Source organism: Miniopterus schreibersii (assembly GCF_964146895.1).
Source record: "Miniopterus schreibersii genome assembly, chromosome: 15".
Taxonomy (NCBI): Eukaryota; Metazoa; Chordata; class Mammalia; order Chiroptera; family Miniopteridae; genus Miniopterus; species Miniopterus schreibersii.
In genome coordinates this window covers 53,781,139-53,805,763 of record NC_138115.1, presented here as the reverse complement: position 1 = coordinate 53,805,763, position 24,625 = coordinate 53,781,139, and the positions used below count along the sequence as shown (strand labels likewise).

Below are 24,625 nucleotides of genomic sequence, written 5' to 3'. Positions count from 1 at the left end.
GGTGGCTGGCTGTCCTCCAAGCACAAGGGCCGTCCCGTCTGCTGATCCTGACGCTCAGCTAATCACACAGAGGCTGCACTCAACACGTCCTCTCCTGAGGCTGAAGGGGGTCCATTATTTCCCATTTCCCTGCGGAATAAGGGGCGCTGTGTTCGGGACACCCAGGCTGCTGGCAGGACAATGGTGAATGCCACGGCCGTGTGTGACACCCATGTTCCTGATTACTACTAATTGAGGGTCTGTCAACGGACAGAATGGGCTCTTTTCTTCTCTGTCCCTGCACGGGGCACGTCTCCCGAGAGATGTCACACGGCAGGAAGGCAGGGTGAGTCGCCTGGGTTCAGAGCCCGACCCCAAAGCCCAGGAGACAGGCGGGAGCAGCTGCTTCTCCAAGTTCACGCTTCCCTGAGGTCAGGAGAGACCAGGGCGGGAGGGAGGGCGCCCGGACGTGGCAGAGGTCGCCTATATTCTGCTGCAGCTCACGTCTGAGGGTCTCTCCTCCAGGGCTCTGGCCTTAGTCCAGAGTTTTGAAAACTGCCAATGCTGGTCCCAGCCCAGGTCCCCGCCAGGCGAGTTATGCCAGCTGGGTGAGCGCACAGTCAGCTGAGAGCCGCGTGTGGGGGCGCGGCCCGTCTCAGCAGCAGAGGCGATGCAAAGGGGGCACAGCCACCCCACCCTGCAGCTGTCCTCACACACCTGGGGGGCGGCGAACAGAGCTGGACGCGGGGTGATCCTGTCCCCACACCACTCACTCCTTAGAGACTTCCCACCATTACGGTGACGCGTCAGCACGTGTCGGACTGTGCCCACATCCGGGCTTCAGCTACTATCCACTGAACTGGAGTATATTTAAATCCTGAGAATAACATCCGATGAGAAGCAGGTTTAAGGAGAGAACGCACAGCAGAAAGGCGTAGGCAAACCCTTTAGGCTTGGTCACTCTTAAACAAAGAAAAAAACAAAGTCATGAACTACACAGAAATCATGTTCTAAATACCCTCGTTACGGAATTGCCGATTTTCAGCTTCGGTTTAGTTTTGTCCCTTCCACTGTCACCAGGTAAGGATGCACTTCAGCAGACAACCAACGAGAGGGAGGGAGGGGAGGGAGGGAGGGCGGGGGGAGCAAAGAAAAGCAGATGTGGCCAAAGGCAGGATCTGCGCCGAAGGCGGGGATGGCCGCAGTCGGCCCATGTTCCTTTGGCCACATCTGAAACTCACAGCATATTAGGGTTTTCCTAACCCTAATATTAGAAGCTCCCTGAGAAAGTCCTGAGAGTGGTAAAGGGACACATCTGTGGGTGCTACGACTCTGAAGCAGAGACTTTATAAGCCTTTTGTATTCCATTATCTTATTTATTTTTTGTAGAAACAAAGCCAGTGAGGAGCTGAGCCCAGAGAGGGTCGGTCACTCCCTGAGGCAACACGGGCTGAGTGGAAACGCCGGCCCTGCCCAAGGACCGTGAGGTCTGTCCCCTTCCCGGCCTCCCTGCCTCACCTTCCTGTGGACAGTCCTGAGCTCGGGGTCAGTCCTTCCGAGGGGACACCTGAGTCACCCGCGGCACATTCACCGTCCGACTTCCTCTCAAGGCCTCCTCCCTCCCCGGGTCTCCCCAGGACCTCAGTCTCCTGCCCTAAATCAAACATCGCCGCCCAGACTCCCTGTGGGGACTGCAGGTGTGAGGCGTGGAAACCCACAACCTCACACCGACCCTGGACAGAAGCACCACTCGGATCCTCCTCATCGCTCTCCTACCCCAGGTCCTCTCAAACCCAAGCTCTCCCGTGGGCAGCGCCGGGGCGACTGGCTTGAATTGCATAATATCTGGGTCCAAGCAGCAGGTTCACCCAGCAGTCTCGCAATTATCTCACTTAGTCCTCAGGACCCTGTGCAATTAGGGTGTTTTCTTCCCTGGGAAAGATGTGAACTGAACAGAGCATATATTTATGCGTGTGTGTGTCTTTGTGTCTATGTGTGCATGTGTGTGCGTGTGTCTCTGTGTATGTGGCATGTCCCTGTCGTAGTTTTCAAAGGAACAATTCCTATCAGCTAGATTCTGCAGCAATTAGACTCTACAACATCCCCGCTAAGACATCACTGTTTACGTTCCTTAGCACATCCTATCGGACGACCCAGAGTCTGCTTACGGAGTGTTTGCCCCAGGAGTGGAGGGGCCATTGCACAAAGAAGTGTAATTAGTGAACTGTTTGGGACTTGAAGATACTCAAACTTGGTATCTGGAACTAGGTAAATGTTTCCACTCGTGGGAGCAGGATTCCCACGCCCTCGGCAGGGCGTCCCCGGTCACACGGACTCTGCCCTCTCACCGCTGCGGCTTCATGCTCTGACACGCTGGCCCCGGCCGATTAAAGGGGCAAAGCTACCATGTAAAGTAGAATAATTAAGGGCTAAGTGAGTGACTACACATAGGAGAAAGTGTTTGAGAACGTTGACTAGAAGTAAAAACATAGCTAACATTCACTCCTCACGACCCTGCGACGTCAGGTCGGCCGGTTCTACAGGCGAGGAAGCCGAAGGTGGGCGACGCCGAGTCGTCAGAGCCCGCACGTGAACCCGGCCGACAGCACTGCTCACGTCCATGCCCCATTTCAGGCGCTGACCACAGGGGCTGCGGGGCTGGGGCGGGAGGAGGGGGCCTCGGGCTCTGGCAAAGGAACAGCAGCACCTGACTAGGTGAGAAGAGCAGGGACGGGTGGGCACGGGCGCTGAAATGCACAGGGGCACCGCTGACGTCCTGACAGAGCCACGGGGGCAGAAGGGAAACACGGGTGGGAAAGGGCAGGGGGTCGGGAGAAGAAACCCACAACCCTACGCAGACGTCTGCTGACAGCTGGAGACGCAGAGCGGAGCCTGGAGCTCGGGCGCCCTCGGCACGGGGCTGCTGGCGACGGGGTGCGAAGGCTCGAGTCTGAGAAACGGCCTCCGTTAGGGCTGGAGAGAGAACCAGGAAGGGGCTCCTGTGTTAACAGTTGTGTGCGGACCACAGGGTTCCATCTGGATTCAAGCCCCAGCCGGGAGACGCACCAGCTCTGTCACCTCAGTCCAGTACCAGGGCTTCTCTGGGCCTCACTTTAAAAACGGGAGCAGTAAGAACAGGCCTCACAAGAGCACCGTGCGGATTCGCTCTCACACTCTCACACTCATGCACCCGCGCACGCACACGCACACGCGCACGCACACGCACACGCACACGCAGCAGCGGTGAGAGCACCCCGGGCACACTGTGACTGTGCCTGCGACTGTTCCCACCAGCATCAGCATCGCCGTCCACATCCCACGGTCTCCAGCAGGGCTGTGTGACTGCGAGTGTGTGTGGGAAACACCCTGAAAGTGCATTCGCAGAGAAACGACTGTCCACGGAATTCCAGGCAGCAGCTTCAAAAACTGGGGTACGGTTCTGTACCTCCTGACCTGGAAAAGCCTCAGGACACACAGACAGACAGACAGATAAGCCTAATTCCAGACCCGCTCCCACATGCGCTCGCGGTGACGAGGCCTTGACGCGGCGTCTGTCCCACGCAGGGCCCAGCCCACGGCGAGGCCCAGCAGAGCCCTCGGCGGCGGGAGACCGGGCTCCCGCGGGCCTGCCTGGCTGCCGCCTGCTGTGACCACCACACGAAGCAGATACGCGAGGAGGGAGAGAAACTGAACACGTCTGTTTTTGCATGTCAGAGGCGATTAGGGATTTAGAGCCCAAGTGTTGTTTTTTGAATTGGAGCCAGGATTTTTCTCTCCCAGGGAAGACGACGAGGCCGTAACCAGACATCTTTCGGGAACATTCGCAGCCTCCACTGCATCCCCTGGAAGAAGCACTCGTTACCAAAACGGGGCAGAAAGAGAGTTTAGGGGAGCAGCCTCAGGAGCAACACTGCCTTTGTTCCCGGGGTGGGGCGACCAGACCAGCCAGCCAGCTCTGCACCCACCACCCCTGGAGCACCAGGGTCCGCAGACACCCTCACAGCTCAGGGCCTTCAGAAACGACTCAGCCCTCGAGGTGATTCACGTTTCCCACTGACACTTGCGAAGATGGTTGTTCTCGGGATGGTCGCCCGTCCCTAACTAAGCCAGTGCTCTCTTCAGACGGCTGCGCAGTGAGCCTCGGGCTCCGGGCCCACGCCTGGGTCAGGGCTGCGCAGTGAGCCTCGGGCCCCGGGCCCGCGCCTGGGTCAGGGCTGCGCAGTGAGCCTCGGGCCCCGGGCCCGCGCCTGGGTCAGGGCTGCGCAGTGAACCTCCGGCCCCGGGCCCGCGCCTGGGTCAGGGCTGCGCAGTGAGCTCGGGCTCCGGGCCCGCGCCTGGGTCAGGGCTGCGCAGTGAGCTCGGGCTCCGGGCCCGCGCCTGGGTCAGGGCTGCGCAGTGAGCCTCGGGCCCCGGGCCCGCGCCTGGGTCAGGGCTGCGCAGTGAGCCCCCGGCCCCGGGCCCGCGCCTGGGTCAGGGCTGCGCAGTGAGCCCCCGGCCCCGGGCCCGCGCCTGGGTCAGGGCTGCGCAGTGAGCCTCGGGCCCCGGGCCCGCGCCTGGGTCAGGGCTGCGCAGTGAGCCTCGGGCCCCGGGCCCGCGCCTGGGTCAGGGCTGCGCAGTGAGCCTCGGGCCCCGGGCCCGCGCCTGGGTCAGGGCTGCGCAGTGAGCCCCCGGCCCCGGGCCCGCGCCTGGGTCAGGGCTGCGCAGTGAGCCCCCGGCCCCGGGCCCGCGCCTGGGTCAGGGCTGCGCAGTGAGCTCGGGCTCCGGGCCCGCGCCTGGGTCAGGGCTGCGCAGTGAGCTCGGGCTCCGGGCCCGCGCCTGGGTCAGGGCTGCGCAGTGAGCCTCCGGCCCCGGGCCTGCGCCTGGGTCAGGGCTGCGCAGTGAGCCTCGGGCCCCGGGCCCGCGCCTGGGTCAGGGCTGCGCAGTGAGCCCCCGGCCCCGGGCCCGCGCCTGGGTCAGGGCTGTGCCTCAGAGCCCTACCCTCTGGAGAGGCGAAGGCACAGGGCAGGAGGAAGGAAACTGTGAGGAAACGTCTGGGAGACGGAGAAGACAGGGAGGGGCCGGGGAGCCTGGACTCTCAATTTCTGAATTTCGAGCGACTATTGTTTAAACGTATGAGCGTAAAGAGAACAGGCTCAACCGCAGGACCACTGACAGCAGGATTTATGTCTTCCTGCCACGTCCTCAGGCATAGCTCAATGCACACGTAAACGCAAACACAGGTCCAGGGTTTAACACAGGCAGGGGGTGCGCTAGTCACGGAGGCGGCCAGCGATTCCGAAAAGCACTAAGTACAGAACACCCCTAAGGACTGACAGGCAGCGGGTCCTGACTATGCGCCCACCCCCCACACTCTGTCCCACGCCCACCACTGGCTGAGAAATCTCCACTTTCAAGATCTCATCTTTGACATGAGCTTATGTAACTTAGTCACAAACTCACTCTTTCCTCTTGGAGAGTGGCTTAAACATCAAGGGGATCTCAAACATAATCAGCTATCATCACTCATAATCGATAGTTTTCATTAAGAAAAGAAACTGAATTAAAAGTTAAGACTTTGCCCAAAATGGGTTTGGACACTAATGGTATAAAGTTGACATAAAATAACATTTTGTATATAATATAAAAATATCATAAGTAGCCCGGCCAGGCGTGGCTCAGCGGTTGAGCGTCGACCTGGGATCCAATTCGGGGTTCAATTCCCGGTCAGGGCACAGGCCCGGGGCGCGGGCTCGATCCCCAGCTGGGGGCGTGCAGGAGGCAGCCGATCAATGACTCTCTCATCATTGATGTTTCTCTCTCTCTCTCCCCCTCTCCTTTCCTCTCTCTAAAATCAATAAAGATATATTTTATGTATATATTATAAATAGGCGACATAAGGAATACTGTAATTTTGTACTTTTTATTTTGGTAAATGCAATGCTATCAACATTTACATGAACACTTTTATCAGGAGAGGTTGGGTCCCTAAATAAAGCCAGAGAGGTGACAACCTGTCAGGGGTCGGTGACTATCTGCTGAGGGCTTCCTGTGGGCAGGCAGATGCTGGGTCAGACAGGGAGGGACAGACATTAACCCCATGATCTCCTGACGGTAACCACCAGCCGAGGCGAGAAGATGCCTAGGTGGACAGGCTTCATCCCAGGAACCAAAGGCAACCTGCAGAAATGCCACCAGAGACGCAGGGTCTCAGGGCGAGTCTGCAGAAAGAGCCCAGGATCTGGGCACCGTCTGGCCCCATGGTCTCCCCTTGTCCCCACCGAGATGGCTGGGCAGTGACGAGTGCCCCTGTGGAATCCCACCTGCCCCAGGAGGAACCAGTCCCTGCCCTCTGCTGCCCCAGCCTCTGCCTCCTTCAGCCCCCCCCCACGCCTCCGGGGCTGCGAGGGGGACACAGCCAGGCTGGTGGGGTTTCCTGTCCTCCCAGCCCCCACACCCCCGGACCTGGCTGGCCCCACTCAGGATGGGCCAAGTCTGCCTCCCCCTCTCCCGCCCTCCTCCAGCTCCAGCTCAGGGAAAAGCGCCAGAGCCTGGTTTCTGAACCCAAAACAGCTCAAGGATGGGAAGCCAGCTGCTTTCAGAAAGAAACAACGCAAGCATTCTTCATGAGGCCGTTCCCATTTCCGGGGAAAAAAGTACCGCACTCAAGACAACAGCTGCTCCAACTTCACAAAATGAGTTATCTGTGCTTGGAACCCAATCACTGGTTTTAAGTGAGGAAGTTGGATTTCTGGGACTATTTCTCATCTTATGATCTGAATCCTTCATTCTTGTGGTGGTTAAAAAAAAAAAAAAAAAGTATTTGGCTATTCTTTATTCCTAATTTAAGTTAATAATGATACATTTTAAGTCCAAGGCGTCATCTTAAAAACCATGGAATCAAACTAGTGCCTGCAAATAAAAGTCATCACAAGGCTGGAACGTTCTCAGCTTTGTTTTAAAAATGTTTTTATTGCTTTTAGAGAGGGAGGAAGGGAGAGGGAGAGAGACAGAAACATCGACGAGAGAGAAATCGCCCTGATCGGCTGCCCCCTGCACGGCCCCACTGGGGATCCAGCCTGCAACCCAGGCCTGTGCCCTGACCAGGAATCGAAGGTCTCTGTGAGAGTGAGGCGGGCCCGTCTGATTTTGCAACTTTGCAGTTAGACCCCTTGAACCAATTTCCTTTCCTGGTTTACACAAACAGCATCTCCTGTAGGACAGGGAACGCAGAAAACCTCCCTGGTGCACAGGCGTGCTCACCTCCCACGTTCGGACCAAAGTGTGAGTTTAAGACTCACGGAGATATTCCCGCGACCTGCGAGCACAGCATTCACCTCAGAGGAGGGCACACCTGAGCAGAGGCAAACCCCCAGGAGAAAACGTGAACCTGCGGCGGGGCCTCGCCACCAAGAGAGTCCTCACTCTGCCCCGTTTTGTGACATCTCATTACCCGAGGGCAACAAACACACCCACGAAGAGGCTCCGGGGCGTCACCCTGCGGCAGCTGGAGCAGCGGGGGCCACTGGCCCCGGCTCTTCTCACCTCTCCTCTCTTTCTTTTCTTCCTCTGTTATCCTCACCAGAGGATATTTATACATGACTTTAGAGAGAGTGGAGGGAGAGAGAGAAAAAAACATCGATGTGAGAGAGACACATCAACTGATTGCCTTCCGCACACTCCCTGACCGAGGCTGGGGTTGAACCCACAACCCAACAATTCCCTTGACAGGGAACTGAACCCGAGACATGGGTGTGTGGGCCGGCGTTCTAACCACTGAGCCACACCGGCCAGGGCTCCCTCACCTTTTCTTTAATGGCAATCCACAATCCACACTTCGGTCACCCTCAGAGAGAAGTGGGCAAACCCCAAAAGGTCCACCTGGGTCACGGTCATTTATGCCACATAACTGGGTTACCACGTGAGCCATTCTGTCCCACAAGACTCTCTGGAGGAGCAGCCTGGCCCAGGGCTCCGAGGAAAGCTCCTTTCACACCTATGGAGACAGAAGGACACGATGTCCCGCGGTCTCTGGAGGCAGTTGAGTGTGGGTGGGATGCAGGAGCTGTGGCAGCCATTTGTTGACCATGAGGAGACCAAGCTGCCAGGTTAACGATGACCGAGAAGAACCTGGGTCCTTGACAAGGTCACTGAGCTGGGACTCGCCCATGCCTTGTGCCTAAGATAACGTGTTTAAGCCACGTCGAAGGGAAAGCTCCACTGGTTAGAGCAGCAAACACCTAAAGTGACAGAGTTGGACCAGTGGAAAAACAGAAGAGAAGCATCTAGCTGTTCATCAGACCTGCCCTTGAAAGGACGTCCAGAACGGGTGGCAGGACATCAGAGGACCGAGTTCTAAGAAGCTGGCACGCCGGCAGCAGGGACACCTACCACGGAGGAGGGAGCTCTTCCTGCTCCCCTGTGGTGTGGACGCCCCCACGTCCCGTGGACACGCCATCCTTGCCGTGTGCAGGACCCCGCAACTGGCAATACGATGGAGACGGAGGGAGGAGCCCTCTCAGCCACACAGGGGCGTGCGAACGATCAAGGAAACCAGTGACCACAAAATCTATAAACTAAAAAATAAAAGCTCGAAACCATGGCCTGGTTTCCTAAGTTCAAAGCTTCCTCAGGGGTTAAAGCAAATGGAGGTTTAACAGATTTTATCAGCTCTCCTCCCGTGGAGCAAGCGCTGAAACTGCTTCTCATTCAAAGTTCACTGAATTATAAAAGTCCCCAAGGCGAGTCTTACTCACCTACCAGACATTACTCAGAAAAACACACGTATCAAAGTATACAACTGGTTCATTTCTGAAAAACGTGTTTTCACAACAATCCTCACACCTCGCTCACCTTCCTCCGCTCTGCTTTCTGCCTCTGAACATAAACTTTCAAGGACCAGTTTTGCCTTTAAATCCTGAGCTCCCACTGTCCTCACTTATTCATTAATGAGGGGCCTCGGGTGTTTCGGGGACCCCACACGAGGAAGGGGACCTGGCCTTCATGGAGGGGACATTCTCACAGCAGAGACAGACTAGTAAGTAAAATTAAATAATAAAGACCACTTTAAAAAAACACACAATAAAAATACATTTTAAGACATGAGGACGTGAGCCCACCAGGACTCCGGTCCTCTCGGCTGTGACGAGACGCAGCGCCGGGGACGCGAACGGGTGGGTGGAGGGCTCGGGGCTTCTTGAATGAACGAGAGAGAACACGGGGTGGATCAGTACACAAGCGGATACTGACCGGCCAGCCAAGGACACGCAGTCTAGGGGACGCGTGATCACATCACAAAACGGGAGACGCGAATTTTATGGGATGACGGTAATTACAGGGATGCTTCATTCTTATACGAGCCACAAGGTAAAGGCTGCACACAAATAACATTCTTGGGATGAACTGTGGCTGATCTCAGTGGCACAGGTGCCCTCACCGGCGCCCCCCGCCCGACTCCGCACTGTGAGTTCACCTCCTGACGGGAGACGGGACGGGGCGTCCACAGAGCCTGCTCGGCAGAGCGAGTCCCCGGTGAGGAAGCCCGTCGCTCCAGAGCCCTCCTGCCCACAGCGGAGGAGTCCCCAGCCCTCAGGTGCCACGTCTTCAGTCCCCAGGGGCATGAGGGGGGTGCCCAGGAGAGAGGACCCCGAGCCCCATGATCTCTCTCGGGCGGATTCCTGGATCCCAGATATTCCCAGTCACCCTCAGCATCCTGGACATAAACCTGCCCGTGTCTTATTATTTTTTATTTACCTGGCTGTGGGAGAGAACACTTGTGCAGTATCGCTGTACAGGCCCTGATTTTATAATCACCCCAGCTACTTGTTTCCACTTGTGTGAAAACCCTAAAGTAAAAGCATCGTTTTACTCCGTCTGTGTATGGACTGGATGCTGTCACAAGCGTAAACTTTACCCATGGCCTTCCTCAAAGAGAAATGAAAACGCGAATCAACCACACGCAGTGCACCCTCCCAGCCCCACCGCGGACCTCGGAGAGATTCACTCCAAAGGAAATGGTCTCCACGGCCCTTTCCTCTCGACAGGCAGTGGTGGGAAAGGGACCCGCCGCCTGCCCCGCGCGGCCATTCCCACCATAAATCTGGCCTCTGTGACAGACCCTTATCTGAAAACCCGATAGCATCAGCGTTACTGCTCTATGTCCCCAGCCTTTCATTTAAGAAGGGCTGTGTTTCATTATAAACCCTCAAACATCCGAGGAGAAGACAGATTCTGGCAAATGCCTTCAGAGAGGGGCACTGGCTGAGGCCGTTCTCGCTCCTGGGGGCAGGATTCCTAGGTAAACAGTCTGTGCCCACAGACACCTTTCAAAGACCACTCCATGCGGTGGGGTCGGCTCCAGGCCACACACCTTTCCAGTCAAAGCCACAGCTGCCTGAGGGGCAGCCCCACTCCCCAGGAGCCCCGAGATGTCACTGTGTCCTGGGGGCACAGACTCAGACTTGCTCCGCGAGCCCCTCCTCAGGGGCCTCTCAGGCCCAGAGAGAAATGCCCACCCCCCCTCGCAGGGCCTGGCAGTCCTCAGGCTGGGACAGGGCAGGACAGAGACCAGGAGATGGGCTTAGGTTTGGGGGAAATGTCTCAAGCAATTTAATACTTAACTTGAGTGAGGGACAATATGATAGTTTTCTGAAAATTACTTAGGTTATGTCAGTAGAAATTGACTCATACAAAAAACATTAAAAATTACTTCATTTAGCATCTTCCTTCTGCGGATAAGCAAGCTGGAGTGAACAGCTAGAACTCAGATCTCCGAAGCTATTGTTTTTTCAAAACCAATAATAAAAAAATAAAACATCAAATCTGTGTGCTCCCAGCTGTGTTTTATCTACATTTTGACCCATTTAACGTGTGGTCCCGTGTTCTGCCGTGTTTCAGAGATTTTAATAAACTTTCAACGTACCACAGTCCGTGTGGTCGAACGGCTGGTGGCAACTGGTTGGGTGGAATCGGATGCTAGGTCTGTCCCGGCAGCGGAAAGGAGAAGGAGTCTCCATCAGTCCATGGCAACCCTTACAAACATCATCAGAAGCATCGTCTAACTCTCGGGGTGAGGCCTCTTCCAGGGCTCCCGGCCGCGGAATGGAGCTGCTGGGGGCCTGTGTGAACCGCCAATCACGCTGCACATTCCTGAGGTCACAGTGCAGGTAACTCCTGGCCAGGCTCACCTGAGTCACTGCGGAGCAGCAGCAGCTCAGAGAACAGCAGTCCCAAGACAGCAAGGGACCTGGTTCCAACGGCACGACCAACCCCCAGGGCTCAGGGAGGGAGTGGAGACCATGCTCAAGACCTGCCACCCGAACCTGACAGAAAGTGCAGGCACCTTCCTGCACCTGGGGGCGCCATGCACGGGTGCCCCCTGGGTTCCAACAGTTCCAGAGGGAACTTGGATAAACGACAGGCTCATTAGCAAAGGCTGCCAGCTCTGTGTTCAACGGCGCATCCCACAGTGTGTCCCTGGGACTGGGGCTTGTGACTGAGCCGACAGCAAGACTGCTGACAGCTGGCCTGTGCAAACACTGCTGTCCCATGTGTCCCAGAGGCCCCTGAGGTTCCCAGGTGACCGTCCCTGCAGGCCAGGGCCCCAGGGTGAACACTGGGAGTGACTCCAGTTGCCAGGGAAGGACTATGTGTACCATGCGCCCCAGGATTCATCGTTTTCATCACGGGGTATGGCAAGTGGCCATCTCAACAGTAGGTGTCGGGAGGCAAAGTGAGGGCAAACCAGCCATGAAGCGGGATCCGGACACAGAGCCAGAATTTGTCAGAACGGTGCTCTCAGCAGACATCAGCAAACCACAGCCTGCAGACAAACTGGGCCACTGCCTGATTTTTTTAAATAAAGTTTTATTGGGACACAGCCAAGCTCATGTGTCCTCATATTGTCTGTTTTCCCCCAAGAGGAAGAGCTGAGCAGTTGCCATGGAGACCTCACGACCCCCACAGCCGAGAACGCTGACCATCTGACCCTTCACTGAGTGAGCCCCGTACACTGTGAAACGCCAGGGTTAGGGGCCGTTTCCAGCCTTCCAAAGACACCATCTAAAGATTTAAAATAACCATAGAATATAACTGAACCCCCACCCTCACCCCACGGGTCATTACCCCACGGAGCACTAAAATTAACCCACCTTGTGACACTTTTTTTTTTAAGCTGTTCATGGCTCAGCCACAGCACGAGTTTCCTGGCGCCGGGGGACCATTAGCACATCCCCAGACATGAGTGGTGTGGGGGAGGCAGGGAGGCCTGACATTAAAAGGGCAAATACCCTTTATTCTAACATCACAGAGCAGCAACAGTTGTCAGGATTAATGAGCCGGTTGAGCCTCCAATAGTTGACACTCGCCTCCAAAGGAAAAAACATCCCACAGTAAGTGCCTCCTAGGGCTGAAGCTGCCTGCTAAGCACGTGCTAACCCCTCTCTCAGAGCCTCTGGACCTCTAATCCCCTCAGCACCGTGACGACCTGCCTGGGACAGAAGTACCTTCTTGGCTGGGGCCGTGGAAGCCTCCAGAGCCAAGCTGAGCACGTGACCAGGCTAATTAGGTGGGGCCTGCTCAGCCTCCCCAGCACGTCTGGGAAAACAAATGAAGTCAAGGAGTTCAGTCAACAAGCACATTTATTCCTGCAAAACAGCCCAAGGCCACGGCCAATGTTGACTCAACCTAGAAGACGTGAGGGTCATTTTTCAACAGAATCCATGTTTTCCCCGCATCTCGCCCATTTCTGTGCCCGCAGTCCAGTCTGTGCTAAACAATCAGTTCACTCACGACACAACCCTACGGCAGCCCAAGGTCGAACAGGACGGTCCACACCGCCCGGCTCTCCCAAGGCTGCCGGGAGGCGTCACTCGTCTGAAGTATGGTCCTAAAATGTTGATTCCTTAACGCACAGAAAACCTCCCAGCTGTGAAGGGTTCCATCCTTGTTGCAAAAACCAGGACTTCTGTAATTCAATATGATTGCCTTAAAAACTGTGAACACATTGGTTTATTTTTATTTCATTTCCCTTGGCATGAGGCGATACATCAACAAAAATATCAGTAAGAGAAATGTCAGCGTTTACTGCCTGTGTTTTCTATGGTTTCAGAATAAACAAATGGGGCCGAGCTCTGAGGACCATCCAGTTGTTTCTGTGATTTTGTCTGTGTTGGTCAAAACCAGTTTCTGCACAACAGCTCAGCAGTGACCCTCTTCCCAGACACACGCTGGCTGCAGAAATCACTTACGGAGTCACGTGATCTGGAAGCTGGGGCAAAATACTGCAGAGCAGAGGAGCAGCAGGAGGAAGGAGGGACAGGGAAGGACAGGAAAACCCAACTAAACCCCTTTCGTTTTCACGCTCACGTTTCACAAGGATAACGACATCCCTCAGAAGAGATCACAGGTGTCCGCACACCTGTTCGTAGGCACACGCCAGGCTAGGGAGCAGCTGGTTTTCTGCCAAGAGCTCCCCCCGGCGGTCTGGGGAATCAAGCTTCCTCAGGTGTCACCTGCCCGAACGTGACGGAGGCCGGCCAGCCTCGTCCTTCAGACCTGAGCTGCACCTGTCACCATCCCCTTCCTCAGGTGAAGATGACAACCCTTCCCGGCTGCACACTCCCAACAAGGAGGCCTTGGCCCGACGCTTCAGGGACATCAAGGAGCCAAACGACATGTACAGGAGCAAGTTTCAGACGGATGCAGGTAGAGTCCTAAGCCCCCCTGGTACTAAGAAATTCATCTTTTCATGATAATTTGCTGTCAGAAAACAACATGGACACCAAACGCCAGCTCCCCAAAGCACTGGCTGAAATCACCCATCTTCACGCTTTGCATCTGGCTGGATCGCTCTCCCTGACTAACCACACTCGCTGACAGAACAACAGCCTGCTGGTCCTGCAGACGTGGGGCTTCGCAGATCCGCCTCTCACGGGTGTGGGTCACTGTGCACTCAGTGACAGCTGCGGGAGCTACAAGAAAGAATCAATGTCCTCGAGATAAGTAAAACTTCCGGAGAAAGAATCACACACTAAATTATAAGGAGTAAAAGAAAATTCAGAACAAACCAAGTACCACACACGTTCTCAAGACACTTATTCCAACGCCTCTGTGCGTGTGGGTCACAAGGTCATCTCCACACACGTTGCTGACTTCACAGCGTGATGTGACGTGCGGTGACGTTTGGGGACGTGACTAAGTTAATACTTTCCTTACGTGGAGTCGCTCGGTCATGCCTGGTGATAACTGTTACATAAAAGGTCGATTTTCACTCATGACGGAGTAACAACAGTTCTGTGGTTCTTGACTGGGAAAGAGACTACGTACACCCGGTGAAACACAGCTCCTCCCAGCCCCTCTGCCCCGGGGTTTGAAAATTAACTCGGGAATATCTGAGTCCTACCCGGAGGCAGAGCTCCTCGAAAGCACACTGGTGGGGAGGCCCCGGCCTGTGGGCGTGAAGCAATGAGCAGCGACTCTTGGTAATAAACTCGTCTCCTGGGAGCCCAGGCTGCCTGCACCTTTGAGAGATAACATTGCCGTTTTAAGCTGGCTGGTGGGTAAACATACAAGCAAATGCCCAACTCTGGACAACTTCAGTTTCCTTTCTTGGCTCAGGCGTTTAAAGGAAAAGCTGGGACAGTTGCTCTGAGTCTTACTGTTCTATGCTTAGGAATTCAAGTTTTACGCTTTCTGTTTGCAAACGTTACTAGAAAATAGACGTGGAAAACGCCTACTAAATTCTTGATTTGTCAGTTTATATAAACATTTACACTGTTGTTAGCGTCCTATGAATTCTATAAGGACATGGTCACTTTTCTCACTAGTCGAGGACAGAACATGAATCTCAAACATTTTAGCAGAAAAGTAACAGTAAAAAGGTGACATGAGTCTCTTTGCTAAGACAGGCTTTGCCCTCATGGCCCTGCTGGTTGGGTCCCGGCACGTCAGCCAAGGGTCTCAGTTTAACCCCGCGTCGCATCCCCTCGTCACATGGTTCCACCAGTCAGCGCTTCCCTGAAACCTGCTCTAGTTAAGCAAGTTGGCAATGTAACTATTTCCCGGGAGACATGAAAATCCCATGGCAGAAAAAGGCCCACTCGACACAGAAGCGGGAGAAGGAACCTTCCAGAACTCAGCCACACTGATCTCGTGTTGCCAAAATGGTCCCACAGGAAGACGAGACCCAAGCCACAGAGACGGCAGAGGACAGGCCCGTGTGAGACATCCCCCACATCTGCTGGGCAAGGCTCAGCTACAGGAGCACGTGCACCGGCCGAGGGAAACTCACACGGTGGTGAGCGCGTTAACCACGGAGCACACAGCTCCAGGACCTGCGGCTGCGCAGACAAGAACGGTCTTTAGTGAAACACGAAGCCTGGAAGCCGGAAATGCAGCTGCTTGTCATGTTTATAAAACCCAGGGTGAAGCCCAGCTGGTGTGGCTCAGTGGTTGAGCACTGACCCGGTCAGGGCACAGGCCCGGGTTGTGGGCTCGATCCCCAGTAGGGGGCGTGCAGGAGGCAGCCGATCAATGACTCTCATCATTGACATTTCTATCTATACCACTCCCTTCCTCTCTAAAAGTCAATTTAAAAAAACATAAATTACAATAAAATAAAACTCAGAGTGGCAGCTCAAAAATTAGACACCTGATTTTCTTACGACACCTTTATATTTGTCTTTAAAAAAAAAAAAAAGCAAAAATAGGGCGTCCTCATGCCTGCCCTGTGACAGCCACATTCACTCACTCGCTTCCAAATAAAGCAGCTCCCAGCTCCTGAATCCTCTGCCCCTCCCCACACACTCAAGCGGAAGCTATTTAAAGCCTCTGCTATTCCTGCTGGGCAGCAGTTGGCTTCCACCAGCCTATTGTCAAAGGTCCGATGTCCCGAGACCTTGGGACACAGGTCACCTGCCTCTCCTGCTTCTCCTGTCTGACCTCCTGCAGTTTTACCCTCAGGAGTTGGCCCTGGGACCTGAAAATCTATTTCCAAGTCAGGTGACAGGTGCTTACTGGGCGAACCCCCGACACCAGGAGGAATGCAGGGTCCTGGGAGCACAGCAGACACAAAGCTCGGCCAACGTGTCCCTGCTCAGGAGTGTGCCCCGAGCGGCACCCACCCTGGCCTTGCCCCTGCAAACCTCACAGGGACACCCCCATCCCACAAGGTCCACAGAGGCGGGATGCGGAGGCCAGATTATAGTCAAGTATCAGAGCTGACTCCCGTTTGGTAGCAGGTGAGGACCTGGATGAGCCAGCAGCAGGCGGGAGACCTGGGAGCGTAATGTTATAAAGGACGTCTGCAGCCAGCAAGGAAGGTACAGCCCTGGCCTCCAAAGCCTTCAAACTGCTGGCCACTGCCCGTTAGTGAGCCAGGAGAGCAGCAGCTGAGAGGTGAGCAGACAGCGTTAAAAAACAGAATAGCCCTGGCCCGTGTTGCTCAGTGGACAGAGCACCGGCCCGCACACCGAAGGGTCAGAGGTTCGATTCCCTATGGGTCACAGGCACGTACCTCGGTTACAGGTTCAATCCCCAGCCCCAGTCGGGGCACATGCAGGAGGCAGCCAATCGATGTGTCTCTCTCACATCAATGTTTCTCTCTCTCGCCCGGCCAGGCGTGGCTCAGCGGTTGAGCGTCGACCCAGGATTCAGGCGATCGGGGTTCGATTCCCGGTCAGGGCACATGCCCGGTTGCGGGCTTGATCAGTGACTCTCTTATCATTGATGTTTCTGTCTCTCTCTCTCTCTCTCTCCTTTCCTCTCTCTGAAATTAATAAAAGATATTTTAAAAAAATAAAAATAAATAAATAAAATGTTTCTCTCTCTCTCCTTCCACTCTCTCTGAAAAGCAATGGAAAATATCCTCGTGTGTGGAGTAACAACAACAACAAAAACAAATAAAAGTAGAAGCACAGCCCAGCCTGCCCGTGGAAGGGTAAACACCTTGTGAACTCTCTCAGTTTCTGAGAGCTTGTTTCTCAGTTTTGCACGTGTGCCATGACCACTCAGGTTTGCGAGCGCGACACTGGGTTGTACATACAACCTCTTTCTTCCACAAGGTCAGCACCAAAACCATCTGCCGATGCTCCCTGGGCGACCGTCCAGCCTCAGGGGGGCTCACGTCACCACTGGCTGCGCCAACCCACCAGGGCACATGCCACACACAGCTCCCACCAGAAAGCCTGACGACAGCACACTTTTCCAAAAATTCACCGAAACAAAGCTTCATCAAAGACGAATCCCCCAATTTCCAGCCATGACACCAGTCTTTACCTTTCTGCCTCTGCGGTTCCTCAAGCTGATGGACCTAATCCTCTCTGTAGTGGATCCTAATCTCTCAAAGCTCATTTCTCACCCGACCAGACTAATGTGGCTGCACCCTAGGCCCCCAGCGGGATGTGGGGGAGGCCAGGAGCACTGGCACCCGGGTACGTGACTCTGGGTGGCGCTAAAAGGCCTCTGGCAAGGTGAGCGAGTCCTTCTGTCCCCAACATCCGACTACCTCTGGGGACAGTGCCCGCCTGGGCCTGCACACCATAGTGTAAATTAACTTGATCTACATGGAACACGCAGACGGGAGTGAATGAATCCTGCATCGCGACGCATTTCACAGCACAAGCATGTCATTAACCATCACCCAGCCCGGGGATAAAGCGGAACCCACACCAGAGACCCGTCACCACCCTGACATCCAATACGCAGGACTCTGCTTGCAAACCCAGAGGAAGCGAGGCTCGGGCAGACTCCACGCTTTCACTGTATTTATTTTACTGTCTTCTCTTTACAGCCACGAATATGACTCATGGACGATCAGGACACACAGTTCCCTTTAATTCAGGTGACACAAAAGCACACTGCTGTAAGAAACACATTAGCATTTGACAGAGTAGGTGGGGAACACATGCAGAACTGAGCAGGAGGTGGGAGTGACCAGTCTGAGAAACACTCAGTTACGCTTGCTGATCAGTGTGAGATGCCAGATCTGACTCCCAAGGAGCCCTCTCCCGGGCCCAGGATGTCAGCGCTCGCCTCTCGGGCTAATCCCGACACCACCTGTGGCCCCCGGAGATGACAGGGTGCTATCCCTATTGTCCTGGCTGGTGCGTCTCACACCATGCTGCTAACCAACACTGGGTTCCCTGCCCAGGTCTTCTTAAACCCCTACAACTTCATGTTTTAAAATATAATTTAGAACTGGGATCGATTATACCAAAAGGCCAGAAACAGCTCAAGTTGGATGCCTTCAATGCTCTAATTATGGCAAAAAACAACAAACACTTCCACGGACTTGACTTTCAAACAAACTGAAGGAGGAAAGGAAACTTCCTCCCTTGCTCTCTCTGATCAGAGCCCCCTGATGTTCTGTTAAATGCAGTGACCTCAGCAGACGACACCGTAGTTTACTTAATGTATCAAACAAATTAACCCAAACTCCCTGTGAACAGGCCTCACGAGTAGTTAAGTCCCTTGTCAAACACAGGCCGCCTCCCCCACCTCAGACACCACCGGGCTTCTCCTTTCATTTGTTACGAAGCAGAAACCAAGGTCACGAAACACTACATTCCAAACAGCTGGAAACCCCCGCCCTGGTCTCGGGTTGCCAACGAGGGAGCGTGCACATTGAGCGCAACATCCGCGAGTTGCTGGTGTGACGTCCCCACAGGTACTCGCTCAGCCTCATGCATGCACCTGTTCACACGGAGTCACACGTACACCTATTTTTGTTGCTGTGAACACTCACCTGAGGATATTTTTTTCCACTGATTTTGCGAGAGAGGGGGAGGGAGGGAGAGAGAAACATGGATGTGAGAGAAACACACTGGTTGCCGGGAATCGAACCCTCCACCCTTCGGTTTGGGGACCGACACTCTAACCCCTGAGCCACACCAGCAGGGCCACGTATAGGTATTTTATTTTGTTTTTTCCACTAGTTCTTAACTAAGCAATCTAAAAAGTCTCATTTGTCAAAACACAGTAGTTAAAGGACCATAGTAGGAAGAGTTAACGTGTGGTTGGCGCTTGAATAACTGCCAACACTGAAGTTAAGGGTTAAGGGAGCGTCCCTGAAAATGATGGCACCCAACTCGGCGTTTACTGTCCTACCCGTGTGACAGCGTTTCCCTGGCTGCTTCCTACATGGAAGGGACTGTCCTCAGGCACCAAGACTGGTGCAAAAATGACCACTTCAGCTCTGTCACCGTCACGGCCAGGCCCGTAGAAGGAAACGGGAAGCTGTCCTCTCTCCTCGAGCCTCTCTCAGCACCGGACGCGGTCAGCATTCTGCACACTGTCCAGGGAACGTGACTTTCCCGGAACATGCCAAACGTGCACAGAGGCATCGCCTTTGCCAGGAGAAGACGCCACCAGCTGCGGGCTCATTTGCGGAACAGACACAGGGTGGAACCCTCTGCTGGGAGGAGCCGGGCGCTCCCATCCCTTGGCAACGGAGCTGCACTTACCTTGTGAACAAGACTCAGAAATGCCTTCTTCTCAAAAACAAGGCAGCACACACATGGACTCTCGCACAAACAAACTCCGAGCAGCAAGTACAGAAGGGACCCAAATCCTGGCATAAGAGCCCCAAGTTTAAGGACCCTCAAAAATCACAGTGTGTGACAATGTGATGGTGTCCCTGACACAAAACCCAGCCTCCTCTTAATACCTAAGTGAGGATGAGCCACCCAGGGCCACTGTCCCCCACGGGGGTGTGGCCAAAGGAGAAGGAAGAGCAAGACCCTGTCCCGTCCCCACATGGTCCTCACGCTGGCTCGGGTCGCCGGTCGGCCCAAGCTTTGGAAATGGGCCGAAAAAACACCTGAGAAACACAGACGCCACGCAAATATGTGCAGAGCAGAACACCCAGGAGCCTGAGCTATTTCCCGGTTTCCCATTTAATGTAGAAGCTCCTTGAGGGTCCAACGCACACCCTGGGCCCCATGTTTCGTCTTTCCGCACAGGAGCCCACAAATGTAGCTCATGTACTCACCCCGACAGAGCATCGGAACGGTAAAAAACACCCGCAAAAATAGTCATTTGTCTCAAACTCGGCAACAAGAGCCCAAACTAGGAGGCAGGAGGGGTTCGCTCCCCTCATCAGTGCAGATGCCCCAGGGACACCATGACTATTAGAGAGGATTGTGCGGGCCCAGAGGTCCCCTCACCCTCGTAGGTGCACGGGCCTGCCCCATGGTAAATGGAGAGTGAAGACCTGAGGCTGCAAAGTCGGGGACGGTGAGCGACCGTCCTGAACACCAGCCTCAGGCTGCAAGTCGCTGAACAACCAGCCTGTACAACCCACAACAGGCAGCGAAGACAAACACATGAGAGAAAGAGGTGCCCGGAACCACTGTGCTGTGAGCCCCGGGACCTCAGGATAACTCATGCTGACACAGGTGCCGAGGGCCCCCACAAAGAGCTCCAAACGCGCCCACGGCCACGAGCAGAGAACCACACGCCGACCACACCGCTGGCGGTCGGCTTCTGAGTCACACACACAAAAACCTAGACCGCACAGCCCCCATCCTCCTGGTCCCCACAACTGGACAGTGGCGCCTGCCGCCCAGCCACCTGCAAGGCCCCAGGACCAGTCGCCGAGCAGACAAGACAGGCGGGATCAGCCATGAAACCACTGGCCCGTGTCCACGCACCTCCACGATCCGGTCGTGAATCTGCAGGCCTCCGTCCTTGGCTGCGGGCCCGCTGTCCACTATTCTGGATACAAAGATTCCTTCACTGGACGAGCCGTCCTGGTTGTCCTGTGATTAAAAACACACACGTGTGAGTGCCGGGTGCCGAGCTGGTCACGAAGCACAGCTCACACTCAGCAAAGCCCAAGGGGCAACGCAGTGAAAGTGGTCCGTTCCCCCAGTTCCTGTTTTATACTGAAATGAACACAATGGTACAATAATTCAAACCACACAGAGGGGACAGAGAGGGCCCCGCCGCCTCCCCCAAGCAGCCTCCATCTGCCTTCACGGTCCTCCCCGCATCGGGCAACCTGCCCCCCCCCCACACCGGTACCTGCCCCTCTGTCCACCCCCACACTGCCGCCTTCACCTAACTTTAAAAACCGTGGAGGTTTTAAACAGTCCCACCTTCGACCGGACTCCCTACGTAGCGAAGCAGCACCCAGCACGGAGATGTGAGCACTGCTCCAGGGGAGGCTGCCGGACAGGCTGTGCTAACACCTTCCTGCAGCAAGCTTTTTAATTGATTTTTAAAATCCTCACCCGAAGATATGTTTATTGATTTTTAGAGAGAGGAAGGGACAGAGAGAGAAACATCAATGCAAGAGAGAAACTCCCTGACCGGGAATCGAACCTGCAACCTGGGTGTGTGCCCTGACCAGCAATTGACCCCACAACCTTTCGGTGCCCAGGAGACTCCAACCAACTGAGCCGGGCTTCCTCCTGCATTTTGAAATACCTTTGCTAGTATTTATGTGGGGCAAACCCTCAGCAATGGAAGCGTGGGGGCAAAGGGCACCCGCATCTGATCACTTTTGCCAAATGACTCCTCAGAGTTTGCACGGATGCCTCACAGATAGCGTTTCCCAGTCCTCACCAGCCCAGAGCTCTCAGTGACACTGAACCACTTTTAAATTATCTTAATAATGCTTTTAATTAATTTAGTAACACGTAGTAGCTTTTTAATATCTAATAATCGGACCGTGAAAGTAGGGGTTTTACTTTTGCTCTGGTTTGCATCAGAAGGCCCATCACGCCTCCCCAATCCTACTAACTTCTGATCTGCAGTCTCCTCGAATCCCTGTGGGTCTTCAAGTCCGGACGGAAACTTTACAGGAGAGGAGAGAGCTCCCTGCTCACTCTCCTTCCTTTGTTCAGAATCAAAATGTTCTCACAAGCTCATAAAATGCGTCCTCACAGCTTGTTCACGACCGACTTTTCAAGCAGCACCGAGAAGGATCCTCCCCAGGCCTGTGCACCGAGCCCCAGCGATTTATAAATTAAACACCCGGCTCGTGTGGTTTCCAAACAAAACCATCTGAGGGAGAGTTCAGGCTGTTCCAGAGACTCCCCGTCCCCAGCACCGGAGACGCTCTGCCGGGATGCCGCGGACCTACCTCAGCCCTAATCACTCCGCATGCAAACACAAAACTCCGTTTGTGAAAAAATAACTATGAAAATGCAACATTTTCCTCTTTAAACTGCACTGAAGCCTCTGTGTTCCTACAGGGGAGTGGGATGACTCTGGACGAGGCTCAGTGACAGGTTCAAGCGCAACAGCGGAAACTAAGGGGGCAACACACAGCCCCCGGCCCCTCCCGCAAAGACACAGGGTTATAACTATGATGCAAAGAAACCAAAATCACAGCCGAAAATGAGCACGTGTTTTTCCCAACATTTATCCCACAGGACTGACTGCCATCTGGACTCTCTCAGGCTCTCCCAAGAGGGAAGGGTCAGCGTGAGGGTGGTCCCGCTGGGTCAGCCGTCCCCTGACCTCCTGCCCGGCCCCCCTGCCCAGGGCCGACTGTACTATCACCTTCACCTGGGCTCCACAGGCCTCTTGCCTCTCTCACAGCCGCCTCACCTGTGCACCTGTTTGTGCAGCTTCCTACGCACACATCTCAGGTGTAACTAAAAGCGGGCGACAGCTCCTTGTACGGAGCACATGCCAGGTACCAGGTCCGCAGTGAGCTCCAGGTCCACCATTTAATGCTCACGATAACCACAGGGGGTAAGTATTATTATTCGTTTAGTAGATGAAAAACCGGGGACAGGGAGGATAAGTAACTTACCCAAGGTCACGCAGCTAAAACATCGGTCAGTTTCAAACTAAGGACAGGTTGTCCTCACACGGGCTCCAAGTGCAATACTGTCTCCCACTGAGAAACATCTAAAAACCATACACGAATTCAGAAGAGCAACATTCCAGGCGATGGAATGTTCCAGCAGAGGAAGGAGAGCCTCGCGGGCCACAGAGGATTTATAGGCGAGCCTGCGCTCCCTACGAGGTGATGTCAACACAGCAATGAAAGAGATCTGTGTTTACTCTGATTTAACTGCTCCGCATTTCTTGGCTGGAAGGCAGAGGGAGATAGGGATGGGTTTTGGCTTTGGTTCATTTTGCAGGAAACTGCATCCAACACAAGTAATTTTTCTCTAGGGGCATCGGAAAGTTCTGGCAAAAACCCGAGAGAACAGGCAACGGCAAACAGCACAGTTTAGGTTCAATCAAAACCGTGTAGAGGGTGAGACCAGAAACACAACCTACGGAAAACACAAAACTCAAAAAAAGCAATCAAGTCCACGCCGATAGCTAGATTTTTCTCTTAAAAGACATCTTAGCCTGTGTTTGGCTACTCCCCCGGCACATTTAAAGTCACCTATCAAGGTGAGCGGACAAGGTTTGGGGTGTGTTTTGCTGGCATTTGCTCACTCTGTGTCTGTCACATTGTGGTGATTCAGTATTTCACACACTTCACGATTACTGCATGTGTTACGCTGATCTGCAATCAGTCGTCTTTGATGTTTCTATTGTAATTATTTTGGGGAACCACAAACCATGCCCCCCCAAAATCAGTGAACTTAACTGATAAATGTTGTGTGTGTTCCAACTGCTCCACTAACAAAAGGGCCTCGTGTTGGAAGGCGCTGCCATCTAGGACTTTCACAGCCAGAGGGGAGTCGTCAGTGCCAGGGTGCAAAGCCTCAAGGACAGGCTGCCTCTCTTGTGAGCAGCTCATGCAGCTGTGGCTTCAAGTTGAAGCCAGTGCTCATTCACCGTCTGAAATCCCACGGCCCTTAAGAACATGCTCAATCTACTCTGCCTGTGTCTATAAAGGTACAGCCAAGCCTGTACACAGTTTATAAATGAGGAAACAGCAAAAGAAACAAGCGAGAGATGACACACATTTAGGGAATCCCACCTGGAGCTGAGACCCCGACACCCGCTTTGCCACCTCTCCCCGGAGCCCGGCACAGACACATCCCAGAAGTTAACCTGACAGGTGGGAAGTCAGCCCTTCTCTCTGGACGAGGGGCTAGGATGGGTGGTGGACCAGGAGCCGCAGTGGGAAGAGAGGCAAAGCTCACAAACCCACAGCGCGGACCTGTCCCTGATGCACAGTGATGACAGGAGCCCACACTCCAGCTCAATGCCAGCTGCATGCACCGCCCACCATGCTGGTTAGTTCGAATACCCCACATGCAGACGCCACGCTGAATCTGGGCAGCGTGCACGAGCTGCCATATTACCAGGATGACACCACTGTAGGAAACAACCAAAGAGTCCCCAAGGGTGAGGACTCGACATAAACAACGACGTCTCCAGTTACAGCAACGAAGAAAGTGATCGCGGGTCCGGCCCCCACTCCCCAGGCCGGCCCCTCTTCCAGCCACACCAGGGAGGGAAACCCACTTAGCAATGAACATACCGCACATGGCCGGCCACCGATGATGTTGAAGCCAAGAGAGCCAGCATCACGGTGCAGGACCAGGGTCAGGCTTTTGGTCTCTTCGCCCTGGAGGAAACAAATGAGGTCAAGTTTATTCACAGACAGAAAACAGGAGGCAGGAATTCTCTTCTACCTAAGGGGACTCATGGATCACCCAGCTGATCATTAAAAATGCTCTGCCTCTTGGGGAGTTTAACCAAGGGAACTGCAGGGTCCAAGCTGACGTTCTGCCCTGTGATTAGGTTACAA

At 54.4% G+C, this 24,625-nt stretch overlaps 1 protein-coding gene across 1 annotated transcript in view; it reads right to left on the bottom strand.

Moving 5' to 3' along the window:
* Window positions 1-24,625, bottom strand: part of PDZRN3 (PDZ domain containing ring finger 3) — a 99,360-nt gene that overhangs the window by 63,947 nt on the left and 10,788 nt on the right. Inside the window, exons 2-3 of the mRNA XM_081159301.1 lie at window positions 24,356-24,442; window positions 20,604-20,711 (exon numbers count right to left, since the gene is read on the bottom strand). Coding sequence (XP_081015427.1) covers window positions 20,604-20,711; window positions 24,356-24,442 — 195 coding nt within the window. The remainder of the gene's footprint in view (window positions 1-20,603; window positions 20,712-24,355; window positions 24,443-24,625) is intronic.